The sequence below is a fragment of the Giraffa tippelskirchi genome, chromosome 5 (assembly GCF_054371585.1).
Source record: "Giraffa tippelskirchi isolate mGirTip1 chromosome 5, T2T-mGirTip1v1.2.pri, whole genome shotgun sequence".
In the NCBI taxonomy this organism is placed as follows: Eukaryota; Metazoa; Chordata; class Mammalia; order Artiodactyla; family Giraffidae; genus Giraffa; species Giraffa tippelskirchi.
This window is the reverse complement of record NC_137279.1, coordinates 19113188-19130436: the sequence shown is the minus strand read 5'-3', so window position 1 is coordinate 19130436 and position 17249 is coordinate 19113188. Positions and strand designations below refer to the sequence as shown.

Sequence of the window (17249 nt, the reverse complement as noted above, 5' to 3'; positions counted from 1 at the left end):
ACGAGGGCTTCCCTGGTGGCTCAGGAGTGAAGAATCTGCCTGCCAATGCAGGAGACACAGGTTTGATCCCTGGATCAGAAATATCCCTTGGAGAAGGAAATGGCAACCCACTCCAGTATTCCTGCCTGGGAAATCCCATGGACACAGGAGCCTGGTGTGCTCCAGTCCATGGGGTTGCAGAAGAGTCAGACATGACCGAGTGACTAAACAACATTTTGTCATGAACATTTGATTCTCTGACTGCTGTAATTACAGCATTCACTCATTCTCCAGATGTTTATTGAGCACCTACTTTATACTAGTGCCATTGCTAGATGCTGGGGGTGCAGTGGTGAGCAAGAGCGGCAAACAAGGGAAAGAGATTGCAACTCAAAAAGAATCCTTGTTATTTTATTCCCTAATACCCCTCTCTGCTACTCTCTCTCCTTCAACCCCTCTTACACAGGGCTATGTGTTTGGTAGAGCATACAAGAAAAGCTTAAACGAAAAGATGGGGTCTGAAATAGTAATTGATACCTATAGATTAAAGTTGAGTTTTAGGTTTTAATTAAACCTGCAAAGGATTGGAATATAGAGGGAAAAAAGGGGAAAGTCATTGTAATAATAAGAGTAACGGACATATGTGAGATTTCTTTTTAAAGCTATTTATGTAAGTTCTTGGAGAAGGAAATGGCAGCCCACTCCAGTACTCTTGCCTGGAGAATCCCAGGGACAGGGGAGCCTGGTGGGCGGCTGTCTCTGGGGTCGCACAGAGTCGGACACTACTGAAGCGACTTAGCAGCAGCAGCATGCTAAGTTCTAAATATGTGTTGTGTAGAATGCTAACAACTGATACATTGCATAGAATCTTAGAGCTGGAAGATTTAGGAGAGTCATGTACTCGGAGTTTCTATCAGTGTAGGTGTCCCTCTGTTAACATCCATTCGTGCACTGTTGATCACCTGCAGTGATGTGGAAATCACTCCCTCACTTTTGGAGACAACACGAATAATTTGGTTGCTCTTGTTCTTACTGTTGAACTAAAAGCTACTTTGCTGTAAATTTCTCTTGATCTTAATTCTGCCTTTCGAGCTATATAAAATCAACTTAATTATTTCTCTACATCTCTGTCATTAAGATGTACAAAAACATGCTCAATAGGTATTTTTAGAACAAATAAATGAATGTCCCTTCAGGATTTCTCTTCTTGATACTGTGAAGAGGAAATGGGGTTAAGTCAGTTTTGTGAGAACAAACATAGGCAGCCAGTATAATGGAGAGGGAGTCAGTGATAGCTGGTTCAGAGTATGGTTTTTGCACTTCTCACACAGAGCCAAACATACTGCTTTTTTTATAGATACAAATGAAGCTAAGTGTAATATACTCCAAATTTAAATATAGATTGGGATTTATATTATGTTGTGCGAGGCTCTTTGAGGAAATACACCTTGGATTTCTAGGCTAACATTAATTTATTATTTAAAGGGATCGGCTTCCTCATTAACCCTGTGCCATTGAAGTATAGACAGTCTGAAACAAATTATGGCTAACATTAACATTTTTTTAAATTAGAGTTTGTATTTGCTGAAACAGACAAGGTTAAATAATTGGAGGGAGTGTATTAACTCTTAGGAAGTTTAACCCTCAAATCAAAGTTTGACATAAATAATCCACAGTGAGGGTATGCCACAATGGAATAGATAATTGAGTTGGTGCTATGGTACAGATTTTGGTTCTTAATTGAGAAATTTAGAAGTTTTGTTTGATACTCCTTTCTTTTTATACAAATATGGTCTGGTGAGAAAAACTGCCAAATTTTACATCAAGCCCATATATTTTTTACAGCAGCAAACCTTTCTCTAGTTCACTATTGTATTTCCATACTTAGCGTAATGGAGAGCTCAGAAAAAACTGCTGACTAAATAGGTGATAGTATAATAAATCTAATATGTTAGACATTTTATATATGTATTTTATTGTTTTCTCTTCCCATATTAGTGATGAGTGAAGATCCTGTAACCAGCCTGTGTAGACCCCCTCTAAGAAGCTCAAGATCTGGTAAGGGATTGTTTTGTCTGTTCAGCTTTCTCATATTTTTAAATAGGGTACTTACATGTATTTATATGGTTCGAAAGTCAAAATTTCTGTAAATATACAATGGAAAGTCTCCCGGCCCCCTTCGTTGTTTGTCCACCCAGTTTCCTTAAGCAACCAGTGTTGTCAGTTTCTTAGGTAGTCTTCCAGAGGTATTTTATGGAGATATAAGGGAATTCATGTATAAATCATCTTTTCCTCTCTTTTTTAACCCACATTTTAGCCCAATAATTACTCTTTTCTGTACCTTCTTACTGTTTGTTTTTACTTAAAATATATTGAGACATCCTTCCATATAAGTATATAAAATAATTTCTTCTTTCTTTTTTAGAGCTTGTGTCCTTGTATGTTGCTATGATTCTTTTTGTTAGCAAAATAGTTTTAAATTAATGTCAGGGACTTTTTATTCTTCCCAGTATAATGCTAATAAAAAATTGAAGACTGAGGCTTTGTGGCTCAGGGCTATAAATTTTTCCTGCTTTAACTGCATTTCTTCCCTTGTGGCTTAGCTGGTAAAGAATTCACCTTCTATGCAGGAGACCTGGGTTTGATCCCTGGGGTGGAAAGATCCCCTGGAGAAGGGAAAGGCTACCCACTCCAGTATCTTGCCTGGAGAATTCCATGGACTGTGTAGTCATGGGGTCACAAAGAATCAGACATGACTGAACAACTTTCACTTTAAGACCTTAGAAGAGTATTGCCCTTAAATTGATTTCATGACTGTGAAAGAAAACTAGGAATGTCATTCCAAGAGATCTGCTTCTACTTCATTTTTAGAGTTTCCCAGCCCATAAGGGTGCTTTATTGTGGAAACTAAAAAGGAAAGATTTACCTTCACATAAGGTTTCTACTCCTCAATTATTCTCTTTTAAAATGAGTTAGGTTGATTTTTTTTTTTTTTTGATAGATGACTGTCCTTTTAAGTGATAAAAATCTGTTAAGGTTTTGATGATGAACCTGTGGTAAAGAACCATATGATGCATTTCCTTTTAAGCACTAATCATTTTGTTGCTATCTCTCTTGCAGATTCGGCACACAAAACAAATGGAAATACTAAAATGAGTGAATTAGGTTTGTTTATCTCTAATTCTTATAGGTTCTCTTTGAGGCTTCTAATTATCAGTAGAATACAGGAGTACTTTCATTTGGTAACTGGCTTGAAAATATTACTTTATTCATTATTTCAGCTTGAGGGACAGTATCTTTATGACCAATAGCCTTGATTTTTATTCTCTGAAATTATGTCCTTTGTTATATTATTAAGTTCATGTAAGAAAATGTCATAACCTATATTTTAGTTTTTATTAGCAGTTGTTAAGTTCACACTATTGCAAGAAAAGAGATAGCAACTTACCAATTAAGTTTTTTCTTGATTTAGAAAGTGAATTGGAAATTTTTCTGTAGTAAGTTGTGTCCTTTGCCATGTTTGTTGAAGTGGTTTATATTCTTTTTCAGGATTTGCCTTGATATAGGACTTGAGCTACCAAGATCTGTGGCTTTAAGTGAACTTACATTGATTGTGGTTGGACTTAGTCTTAAGTTACAAATTTTCTAAATTTGGAGATGAGTCAAAGGAGAGTAGCTTCATTTTTCTTTATAAATAGTTGCAGCTTGGTTTAAATTTGTCTTCCACTTAAGCTCGATTTTTTTTAGAGACTTCAGAATTTATAGTGTCTGGGTACTGAAAATCATCCTTGTAGTATGCAACTTATCATGTGTACTTTTACCTACCAATTTCTCAAATGCTCTATATAAAAACTTAAAAAAGAATTTTTTTTGAGTCTTAAATAGAAGCAAACTTGGAGCTGAAATAGTCTAGCGCTTTTATGTTCTTTCTATGCTAGATTTAGAAATTGTTTCTGTAAGTACTTTATAATAAAAACTAACTTTTAAAAAAGTACTTTCCAACTTAAAGGGAATTTCTGTGAGATCAATAGAGAATGACACCCCCTTTTTTTCCCCAATAGTAATGCTAGTAAATCTTGAAATATATAAAATGGCTGTTCATGAAGCTTGAACGTTTGTGATATTTCCAGACTATTCTTTATTCTCTTCTTCTTGCTGCCCCACTCTCTTGTTCTCCAAAGCATGATTGGCATTGAATAGTCTTAAAAGGTACCTTTCTTAAAGGTATCTATAGCGGGGATCCCCAGAGTACAGCCTCTGAGTAAAATCTGATCTGTGGTCTTGTTTTTATACAGCCTGTAAGCTAAGAAAAATTTTTACATTTTGTGGAATAAATATGTATATATGTATACACACACATATGACAGAGACCTTATGTGGCTAGAGAAGCCTAAAATATTTACTATTTGGCCTTTGATGGAGAAAGTTTACCCATCTCTAATTACATTAATGGCAGACCTAAAGACAGCAAATCACCTAAATTATATTTGTTCTAAGAATAAATTCAGAGAGTTAAATAACTGCCTGGACGTAGATTTATGTCCACACATAGATTGAATATTCCACACTAGGTTTTACTGACAACACAAAAAGGAGACACAGTGACTCCTGACCTCTCTTTGAAAAGACATGATCATCTCACTTTTGAATCTTCATGCCTTTGTCCCCAGACACAACACAATTACAAAGTTTGTATTTCCTTGAATACCCTTCACACCTCACACCAACACATTACATAAATCTCTTGGAATAAGAAAGCCTATAGTAGAAATATACTGGGACTTTGTATTTTTCTTAAAAACTGTGACCAGGCAAAAGAAAGTGCACAGAAAGTGATACAGTAATGGATGATGTCCACCACAGGACGTGGTTTTAAGTGATCTGTTTTTTATAACAAACAGAAAGACCTTAGACTTCTGAAAGTACCTTTTCCTAATTGGTTGAAATTGTTAGAAAAGTGACAACTCCTTAATAGGACATTTAATTATTGCCATTTGTCTAAAAGCCACAGCCTTTGTAATTTTTTTAAATAATAATCTTTTTTTGGTTAGGGTATTATTGCTCCAAATAGAATTTTAATGTCTTGAAAGTTTTTGCATATGTGTAGGAAAAAATTTTTTACTTTAAAAAAAAATTTTTTTTTAATACTTTAACTTCCCCCATGTAGCAGCCAAGAAGTTTAGAATAAAGGAAGCTGAATGACAAAAGAGGGAAATGAAATTAAAAGCTATATAGTCATAGATACTGCTGATTCATTATCAGATTGTATTTGGATATTTATCTATACATTCTTTGCAGCTTGGGTAAAAAATTGTTATAAGTATTAAAATAGTGGTATATGTATATGGTAGAGAAGAGCCCTACTCTGTGGAAGAGGTCAGGAAGATTTAATGGCGATGACATTTGAATTTTGAAGGATGCAGAACAGGCAAAATGAGAAGGAGAGTTATAAATACTACAGTTCGTCTTACAATAGAATGTAACTCTTTTACGTTTAGAATTCAGGCAGTATGAGAAGCTCCTGTATGTTAGAAACAACACTCACATTAACTGTGGCTCCTTGAGATAGCTTATGGTAAATGATTTTTAGAGTGACATTCTCAATTGGTAAACTTGGGTTTCTAGAGTGAGAACCATGTTTTAAAATGTGTATACAACCAGGACAAAAGCCTATTACAGTGAAGAGGACTTGTCAACTATATAAAATGTATTATTATTTAAGGTGTCTTAATTCATAAAATACTGCTGGGTTGTAAGTCACAAAATAATACTGTTTTTTGTTCTTAGTGGTGTTACCATGATAGCCTTGCTTGACAAGTTACTATTTATGTCTTGTATAGTGCTGATAAATATTTACTGTTAGGAATGTGGATTCTAAAGGAAGGATTTTTAGACCCTATATTAAAAGTCTTAAAAGTGTTCAAAAATAGATTAAATCTATGATTTATTTAATACTTCATATTAAAAGTATTAAAAGTAAGTGCAGAACTCCCTTATAGAAGCTGATTTAAAAATACTTCTCAATCCTCCCTCATGCTAATTAAAGCTAATTGACATAACTAACATAAACAGAAAAAAGGGAGATTGAATTGTAGGTAACCTGGTATAGGAAGGATTGATTATTAGATAATTTGCCTTAAACAATTGACATAGATTTGCAAAAGTATTGTGGAAATACATTATATCAGGATGAAAAAAGAGGGATTACTGTACTATTTGTTTTTTCTGATAGTTTGGTGAATGAATGTAAATTTTCAACATACTTTTCTTTCCATTAATACAGATTCAGAAATCAGTTCAGCCTTAAATTTTGCTATAACAAATAATTTTGGAACTATATAAAACATAATGCCCTAATATAAACGTGACTTTAGCAAAGCTGCTGTATTACATTTAGGTATTGTTGGAACCTCTCATTTTAGAAAGAATTCACTTTTCAGCTTTTCCCCCATTCATTCATTTACTCAAAAAATTATTGAGGGAGACTTTTTAAAAAAGGTTCCACATGTGAGCTTGGAAGTCACCACTTTAGCCTAATAACAAGTCAAAAACTGACAATTGAAAAAATCAACAACTCTTCTTAGATCCATAAGAGAGGAAATGACACAGGTCAAATCACTGCCCCCAAGGTTGGAGACATGGACAAATACAGGAAGTCATAGCTTGCTGGAGCCAAGACTCACAAGTGGAAGCCTCTGCAGGAGGCAGTGCTGGGTAGGAAAACCTGAACTGCATGAAACCTTAATGAATTGTTGGAGGTTCTGTGTGGACAAGTCTGAAGAGTTTAAAAATTTCAAGAGGACCCGGTCTAAGGCGGGCCCCTACTGTGTTGTGAAATTTACCTCCAGAGGCTCAGCCAGGCTCACATTAAAAAAAAAAAAAAAAAAAAAAATCCCTTCATACTTCTGCAAGGTAGAGGGAGAAAGGCAGCATTTTGAAACATGCCAGAGTATTCTGTTCTTAACAAGATACGCCCTCAAGGAAATCTAGTTAACTGGAGCCTAACCGACTATATCAAAGCCCAGCTGACCTGAGAGATGGGAAATACCCAACTCCAGACCATTCTGAACATTCTATTCCACCTAAACAGGAAGGGGAAAAACTTTGAACTGTGGTCAAGTTCATGGTCTTGAGGCATAAGCTTACTAAAAAATGGACACCTAGAGCTGTAAAATACTTCCCTTCTCCCAGGATACTGCCCCTCCCCCAACAACTTACCACCACTTTACCAAAGACCTATTTACTGCAGTATTCTTTTTACCCAGTACATCAAGAAAAAAATTATAAAACATGACAGTGCAAAAAAACAGTTTGAAAAGATAGAGCAATAACAACCAGATATGGCATGGATGTTAGAACTATCAGGTCAGGAATTTAAAACAACTGTGATTAATATGCTACAGACTCTAATGGATAAAGTAGACTGCACGCAAGAACAGATGAACAATGTCGGCAAGAAGTAGAAATCCTAAGAAAGAATCAAAAATAAACGCTGCAGATAAAAATCACTGTAACAGAAATGAAGAATTTTGACGGGCTTGTTGGACTGGACATGGCTTAGACTCTCTAGAAATAGAATATCAATAGAATTCTCAAAGAAATGATAATATATGACGTGATTTATTAGCTAGTGCTATGATGATAATCATATAGCAATATATAAATATATCAAATCAACACATTATATACCTTACACATAACACAATGTTAAATATCAGTTATATCTCAATTTAAAAAACAGAATCCTTGAAAACCAAAAAGCAAAGAGAACAGTGACTAAATAATACAGAATATCCTAGACTGTGCAACAGCTACAAAAGGTATAATGTATGCATACTGTGAATAACAGAAAGAGAAGAAAAGAACAGAGGAAATGTTTTTTTGGTTTTTTTTTAAATAAATTTATTCATATTAATTGGAGGCTAATTACTTTACAATATTGTAGTGGTTTTGGCATACATTGCCATGAATCAGCCACAGGTGTACATGTGTTCCCCATCTTGAACCCCCCTCCCACTACCCTCCCCATCCCATCCCTCTGGGTCATCCCAGTGCACCAGCCCCGTGCACCCTGTCCCATGCATCAAACCGGAGGAAATGTTTGAAATATTAATGACTGTGTGCATGTGTGCTCAGTTGCATCCGGCTCTTTGCTACCCCATGAACTATAGCCTGCCAGGCTCCTCTGTCCTTGGGATTTAGGCAAGAATACTCGAGTGGGTTGCCATTTCTTCCTCCAGGGTATCTTCCTGATCCACGGGGTTGAACCTGCATCTACTGCATCTCCTGCATTGGCAGGTGGATTCTTTACCACTTGAGCCACCTGGGAAGCCCAATAATGACTAAGAATTTCACAAATTAATGTCAAACACTAAACTCAGATCCAGTAATCTCACAAAAACACCAAGAAAGATAAATGCCAAAAAATAAAAATACACTTAGGCATATCTTTGTTAAGCTACAGAAAGTCAAAATAAAAAAAAAAAGAAACCTAAACAAAGCCTGAAGAAGACAACACATGACCTGTAAAGGAATAAAGGTCAGAATTGCATCTAACATCTCAGAAAGCATGCAAGCAAGAAGAGATCGGAGTAAAACATTTAAAGTGTTCAAAGAAAAAAACCCACCAACCTGAAATATTGTACCATGCAAACCTATCCTTCAAAGGTGAAGCCTCTGCCCAAGTTAACTAAGAAAAAAAGAAAAGAAAAGAAGCAAAAAAAATGGAGGGGGATAAAAGGATGCAAGTTACTAATGTCAAGAATTAAAGAGGGGACACTGTATATCCTATGGAAATCAAAAGGATAACATGGGAATATTATGAACAACTTATACCCACCAATTTGATAACCTAGATGAGATGTAATTGATTCCTTGAAAGATATAATCTGCCAAAACTCACTCAAAATGAAATAAGATGATCCGAATAGCTCTATATCTCTTAAATAAATTGAATCAACAGTTAATAACCTTCCAAATAGAAAGCATGAGGCCCAAGTGAGTTTCTTAGTGAATTCTATCAAACATTTAAGGAAGAAATTATGCCAATTCTCTACAATCTCTTGGAGGATGGAAGCCGAGGAAATACTTTCTAATTCATTCTGTGAGGCCAGCATTATGCTGATACCAAAAGCAGACAAAATCATTAGGAAAAACTATAGACCACCAGCGTCAGAAACACAGCAATGTGAAACATCTACCTTTGTCTCTCCCCTTCACTCTATAACCAGTGAAAAATCTACAGTTTAACAGAGGTGTCTCTGCTCAAAGCAACAGGGTGCTGGAGAATTCCACACATCTGTGCATCTACAGGTAGGTGAATTGTAACACTTAGTGGAAGAGGAACTGAGGTAATAGTGGAAACAGGGCTGCAATTTGGGTCCTTTGATGGGAACAGCAGAGCCCAGAGACAGAGAACCCAGAAACAGCAAGAAAGGCTATACACATGGCTTGAACGAACTGACCAGACCAGCACCCAAGGCCACGAGTAACTGGTCGATGGCAGCAGTGGGGCCTGGGACCCCAAATCAACAGCCACTAAGGTGCCCACATCCGCATCACCCCCCATTCACGGTGGCAGAGCCTGCAAACCTTATAACAGACAAGGTAGAGTTGCCTATGTGACTCTAGTCCCTCTGCCCCCTCCATCGTCTTCCCCCATGGTGGAACTTGTGTCTCAGGGGATCCCAGATGCAAGGAAAGGAAAGAGCCCACCATCCTGGTGATGACAAAGGCTCTAGCACAAGCAAGGAGCTATGACCATGGTGGCACAAAAAACTACAACAAAGGCACACAGTCATACCTCTTACAGAGAAGGTGGAGTCTGTAAAATGCCATTCAGATAGATGTAACTAGTGGCAGCTTAGGTAAGAAAAACAAAGCTCGTGGTAGTGCCACCAACTGGAAAGCAAAGGAGTCTAACTTCTAACCTGTCGTTTAATATCAAATGCGCTGGCAGAGGAACAGTTCATCATCAAACAGCACGAAGAACCACAGGAACAGTATACCACAAAAAGAAAATGACAGTTCTCCAGAAACAAAAATCACGAAATATTGTAATCTGACTGTTAGAGAATTAAAAAGTTATCATGAAGATACTCAAAGATATAATAAAGATATAATACTCAAAGATACTCAAAGATATAACAAAACTCAGTTTAATGAGCTCAGCGATAAAACTAATGGGCAGAAAGAATACCTTACCAAGATATTAAAATTCTAAAACAAATTCTGGAGCTGAAAAACACAATAAGATGAAGAATTCATTAGAATGAGAGCAGACCACATGAAGAGAGAGTTCAGTTCAGTCGCTCAGTCATGTCCGACTCTTTGCAACCCCATGGACTGCAGTACGCCAGGCCTCCCTGTCCATCACCAACTCCCGGAGCTTGTTCAAACTCATGTCCATCATGTCGATGATGCCATCCAACCATCTCATCCTCTGTCTTCCCCTTCTCCTCCTGCCTTCAGTCTTTCCCAGCATCAGGATCTTTTCAAATGAGTCAGTTCTTTGCATCAGGTGGCCAAAGTATTGGAGTTTCAGCTTCAGCATCAGTCCGTCCAGTGAATATTCAGGACTAATTTCCTTTAGGATTAACTGGTTTGATTGCCTTGAAGTCCAAGGGACTCTCAAGAGTCTTTTCCAACACCACAGTTCCAAAGCATCAATTCTTCAGACCTCAGCTTTCTTTGTAGTCCAGTTCTTATATCCATACATGACAACTAGAAAAAACCACAGCTTTGACTAGACAGACCTTTATCGGCAAAGTAATGTCAAAGTAATGAAGAGAGAGGTAGTGACTTCTAGATAGAAATCTAGAAATAATATAAGTAGGTGAAAAAAGAGAAGTAAGATGTTTTAAAAATGAAGGAGTCCTAGATACTCAAAATTCAAAGACAGTATTTTAAAGGCAGCCAGGGAAAAAATTGTGACCTACAAAGGAACCCTCATTAGGCTATTGGTGAATTTCTCAGCAGAAACCCTACAGGCCAAGAAGGAATAGAAGGACATTTTCAAAATACTGAAAAATAGAAACTGTCACACAAGAATACTGTATCCACCAAAGTTACCATTCAGATATGAAGGAGAGAAAGACTCTCCCAGACAAAAACTGAAGGAGTTCATCAATACTAAAAGTGCCTTGCAAAATATATTGAAAGGGATTCTTCAACCAGAAACAAAGTGGCCAAAATGTGCAAAGCTTTGAACAAGGTGATAAGTACAGCCAGAAAATTACAACTGTCTTTCAAAAAAGGTTTTTAAACCGTCTATTATCACAAAAAGATTAAAGGGAGAAAAAAGCAGAATAATAAACAGAGCTATCTCACTTTGATAACAAACTCACAACTTAAAAAGGGATAATTTAAGACAACAAAAATGTAAAAGGAGAAGAGGAAAAGGACAGAACTTGTATAGGTGAATGAAGATAAGATGCTATCAGCAGAAAATGGACTATTTTAACTGAGATATTTCATACAAAACTTAGGATAAACATTAAGCAGAGACACAAAACATGAGAGGAACCTGTGGAAAATATCTTAGAAAATCACCAAACCAAAATGGCAACAGAAATACAAGGAGAAACAATGAAGATACAGATCAACCAGAAAAAAAAAAAGGTATAATAGCAGTACTGTTCTTATCTATCAATAATCACCATAAATATAAGTGGATTGTACTCACCAGTCAAAAGACAGAATGGCTGGATGGGTTGAAAAACAAGTACATGTTGCCTCTAGACCTTAGCTCTAAAGACAAACATAGGCTAGAAGTAAAGGCACGGAAGGTAATACATGAGGCAAATAGCAGCCAAAAGAAAGCTGGTATCTCCATACTCATATCTGGAAAAATAGACTTCAAGCCAAAAAAGGTAGCAAGATGTAAAAAGCAACAGTATATAGTAATGAGACAGCCCATCAAGAAGACACTACAATGATTATCATATCTGCATCTAACATAGGCATACCAAAGTATATTAAAGCAATTGTTAGCAGACCTAAAGGGGGAAAGCAACAGCAACATAATAATAGGGCATTTTAACACCTCACTTTCATCAATGAGTAGATCTTTCAGAAGAAAGTCAACAAGGAAACACTGACCTTAAACATTAGACCAGATTGATTTGATAGATTTTTAAAGAACATTCCATCCAAATGCAGCAGAATATGCTTTCTTCTCAAGTGAACACAGAGATTTCTCAAGGATAGACAATATGTTGCAGCAGCCTGGAAAATCCCATGGACCAGCCTGGTAGGCTATAGACCACGGGTCGCTAAGAGTTGGACACGACTGAGCGACTTCACTTTCACTTTTCACTTTCATGCACTGGAGAAGGCAATGGCAACCCACTCCAGTGTTCTTGCCTGGAGAATCCCACGGATGGCGGAGCCGGGTGGGCTGCCGTCTGTGGGGTCGCACAGAGTCGGACACGACTGAAGTGACTTAGCAGACTTAGCAGAAAACAAGTCTCAGTAAGTTTAAGAAGACTGAAATCACATGCACCCTCTCTGGTCAGAGTGGAATGAAACTGGAAATCAACTACAAGAAGAAAACTGGAAAAGTCACAAATAGGAAAACTGAACAACTATTGGGTAAATGATGAAACATGCAAAATTTAACAAGTGAGAATACGTCAAACTAAAAAACCTCTGCACAGCAAAGGAAACCATCAAGAGAATTAAAAAATAACCTACTGAATGGGAGAAAGTATTTGCAAATGATATATCAAATATGAGGTTAATATCCAAAATATATGAAGATCTCATACAACTCAAAAATAAGAAAAACCCAAACAACCTGGTTAAAAATTGGACAGAGGAGCTGAATAGATGTTTTTTTCTAAGAGACATACAGATGGCTAACAGATTCACGAAAAAATGTTCATAACTGATTATTAAGGAAATGCAAATCAAAATCACAGATACCACCTCACACATGTCAGAATTCTCAAAAAAGGAAAGATAAAGCAAGTGTTGACAAGGATGTGGAAAAAAGGGACTCTTTATACGTTATTGGTGGAAATGTAAATTGATACAGTGACTGGAAGACTATGAAAATTCCTCAAAAAATTTGGAATAGAACTACCATATGATCTAGCTATCCCACTCCTGGGCATTTATCCAAAGAATATGAAGATACTAATCTGAAGTGATATCTGCATCGCCACTTACCTCTGTGATCATCGCGGCATTACTTACAGTATCCAAGATATGGAAACAACTCAAGTGCCTATCAACAGATAAATGGATAAAGAAGATGTGGTGTATACACACACACACACACATACACACACAGATACAACATATATTCAGTGGAATACTACTCAGTAATAAAAAGATGGTATTTTGCCATTTGTGATAATGTGTATGGATCTTGAGGGCATGATGCTAAGTAAGATAAGTCAGAGGAAGACATACATATGATTTCATTCATATGTAGAATATAAAAAGCTAACATTTAAAATAAATGAACAAACAAAAGTAAGCATGTAGATAATAGAGAACAATGTATTGATTATCAAAAGGGAAAGAACAGTAGGGAAGGGGAAGTAGGTAAAGGGGGATCAAATATTCGATTGTGAGCACACTGTAGGGTATAGATGTAGATATGTAATGCTGTATACATGAAACTTATAGATCAGTGTTACTTAAATATTTTAAAATGTTTTACAAACTACAGACTAGTATTTCTCATGAACACAGACACTAAAAGTACAAGAAGAATATACTACAAATAAGATTTATCCCAGGTGTTCAAACTCTAATTTAACATTTGAAAATCAACTCATATAATCCATCACATTAACAGTAAAGAAAAATCATACAGTAATATCAATAGATGCAGAAAAAAGCATTTGATAGAGTCCAACACCCACTCATGATAAAAAATTCTCAATTAGGAATAGAGGTAAACTGTCTCAACTTGATAAAGACTATCTGCAGAAACTACAGCTAACATCATGTATAATGGTAAGGAACTGGAACCTTTTGTACTAACCTTAGGTACAAGGCAAAGATGACCTTGCTCACCACTTTTAAACATCAGGCTGGAAGTTCTAGCTAATGCAGTAGAGAAAAGGAAATAAAAGGTTTAGAGATTGAGAAGGAAGAATTAAAACTGACTTTTTTCACAGATGATATGACTGTCTGTAGAAAATCCAAAAGAATGGACCAGAAAACCTCCTGGCACTTACAAGCAGTTATGCAAGTTTGTAGGATACAAGGTTAATAAAGTCAAGCAATTTCTTACATACCAGCAATGAACAGGAGATATTTGAAAATAAAAACAATATAATTATCATATCCCACAATGTAATACTTAGATATAAATCTAACAAAATATATGCAAGAACTATATTGAAAAAAACTACAAAACTTGATGAGTAAAATAAAAGAATTACTGAGTAAATGGGGAGATGTTCCATGTTTATGGATAGGAGGGCCCAATATTGTCAAGATGTCATTTCTTCCCAACTCAATCAGTAGGTTCAGTGCAACACTGAACAAAATCCCAGCAAGTTAACTCATGGATATCAACAAATTGGTCCTAAAGTTTATGTGGAGAAACAAAAGACCCTGAGTAACTAACAGAATATTAGAAGAATAAAGTAGGACAGAACTCCAAGCTAAACTCAACCTAAAGCTACAATAACTGAGACAATGTGATATTGTGAAAAGAATAAACAAATATATCATCGGAGTAGAGTACAGAGCCCACAGGTAGAGCCATATATAGTCAACTGATCTTTGACAAAGGAGTGAAGGCAATAAATGGAGCAGAGAGTCTTTTCAACAGATGATACTGAAACGACGACATCTACATGGGAAAAAAAAAAAAAGAATCTGCACATAGACCTTAACACCTGTCACAAAAATGAACTCAAGATAGATCACAGACCCAAATGTAAGCACAAAGCTATAAAACTTGTAGATTACATAGAAGAAAACCTAGATGATCTTGGGTTTGGTGATGCCTTCTTAGGTATAAACCAAAAGCAGAATCCATGACAGAAATAGTGATAGGCCAAATTTTGTTAGAATTATAAACTTCTGCTCAGCAAAAGACAGTGTCAAGGGAATGAGAAGGTAAGCCATAGATTGGAAGCAAATATTTGCAAATGATGTATTTGAGAAAGTACTGTTATCCAAAATATGCAAAGAACTCTCAAAACTCAACAATAAGGAAACAACTTAATTTAAAAATGGGCCAAAGACCATAATAGATACCTCACCAAAGAAGTTAGATGGCAAATAAACATACGTAAAGATGCTCTCCAATGTATGTCTTTGGGAAAATGCAATTGAAAACAATGAGATACCACTACATACACTAACAACACCAAATGCTGATATGAATGTGTAGCAACAGGAACTCCTGTTTGTTGCCAGTGGGAATGCAGGGTGATCCACTTTGAGGTTAGTTTATAGTTTCTTAAAAAACTAAACATACTCTTAGTATGCAACCCAGCAATCACACTCCTGGATATTTACCCAAGTGAGTTGAAAACTTAGGTCTACACACAAACCTGTATACATGTGTGTGGCACCTTTTTATTCATAATTGTTAAAACTTAAAAGCATCCAAGATATCTTTCCATAGGTGAATGGCTAAATAAACATCCAGACAATGGGATAATATTGTGTTAAGAACTATCAAGTCATGAAGAGACATAGAAGAACCTTAAATGTATCTTACTAAGGGAAAGAAACTAATTTGAAAACGCTGCATACTGTATGATTCTAACTATATGGCATCCTGGAAAACGCAAAACTCTTGAGACAATAAAAAGATCAGTGATTGCCAAGGGTTGAGGGTAGGAGATAGGGAAGCAACGAATAAGTCTGGCACAGAAGATTTCTAGGACAGTGAAAATACTCTGTATAATACCATAGTGGTATTATACATGTCATTGTACATTTGCCTAAACCCATAGAAGGTGCAGCATCAAGATAGAACTGAAAAAAAAAGAGCTGTAATGTAAATTATGGTCTTTGGGTGGTTATGGTGTATCTCTGTAGGTTTATCTGTTGTAATAAATGTGCCACTGTGATAGGAATGTTGGTAATGGGGAAGACTATGCATGTATAGCGGAGAAGGCAATGGCACCCCACTCCAGTACTCTTGCCTGGGAAGTCCCATGGACAGGAGGAGCCTGGTAGGCTGCAGTCTATGGGGTTGCTAAGAGTTGGACACGACTGAGCAACTTCGCTTTCACTTTTCACCTTCATGCACTGGAGAAGGAAATGGCAGCCCACTCCAGTGTTCTTGCCTGGAGAATCCCAGGGACGGGGGAGCCAGATGGGCTTCCGTCTATGGGGTCGCACAGAGTCAGACACGACTGAAGCAACTTAGCAGCAGCAGCAGCATGCATGTGTAGAGGCAGGGAACATATGGGAATTCTTTCTCCGTCCCCCAGTTTCATGAATCTTAAACTGCTTTAAAAAATTAATTTAGAAATAAAATTTTTAAAATTACTGAGTGCTTACTATGTGATATTATTATGAACAAAGCTGATGTAGTGGTGGAATAGTAGACTCGAAATCAGAAGAGTCTGTTCAAGTCCTTTTTTGTCAGTTGTTAGTCTTGACACCCTTAGACAAGGCACTTGATATCTTTGAGCCTTACCTATGATAGTGTTCTCTTATGATGTTATGGGAATCAGATGAACATGTGAAGTTTTTTGAAAACTAGCAACTGAAGATATTAAGGACTTACTATTATTAAAATAACTAAGACATGACCATTGGCTCTTAAAATTTTTTTGTTTGCATGCTTTGTAAATAGTTGCATAAATAAATAAAGCAGAACTGCCGTATAAAAAAGAAGTATTGTTAATGGTTATGAATTTAGAAAATGAAATTTCAAAAAGAGAGCAATACCTTTTAATGTGAATGGAAATATTAACATTTTAATAGAATAGCAGTAAGACGTTTGACTTTCCAGATTTCTGCCTGGGAAAAAGAAGATAAAATGAAAAGACAGTCTTTGTAAAGAAAGAATCCTGTGCTGTACTGTGCTTAGTTGTGTCTGACTCTTTGCAACCACATGGACTATAGCCCACCAGGCTCCTCTGTCCATGATTCTCAGGCAAGAATACTGGAATGGGTTGCCATGCCCTCCTTCAGGGGATCTTCCTGACCCAGGGATTGAACCCAAGTCTCCCACACTGCAAGTGGATTCTTTACCTCTGAGCCACCAGGAAAGCCCAAGAATCAGTTCAGTTCAGTTCAGTTCACTCGCTCAGTCATGTCCAACTCTTTGCGACCCCATG

General features: G+C 36.6%; 1 protein-coding gene across 8 annotated transcripts in view; it reads left to right on the top strand.

The window, feature by feature from the left end:
• TOR1AIP1 (torsin 1A interacting protein 1) overlaps nt 1-17249 on the top strand; it is a 49668-nt gene that overhangs the window by 11389 nt on the left and 21030 nt on the right. For 4 of the 8 annotated variants that reach the window (XM_081485862.1, XM_081485857.1, XM_081485860.1 and 1 more), the window contains exons 3-4: nt 1978-2037; nt 3100-3144. In XM_081485862.1, the coding sequence (XP_081341988.1) occupies nt 1978-2037; nt 3100-3144 (105 nt within the window). The remainder of the gene's footprint in view (nt 1-1977; nt 2038-3099; nt 3145-17249) is intronic. The other 4 variants (XM_081485864.1, XM_081485861.1, XM_081485863.1 and 1 more) reach the window with 1 other exon arrangement.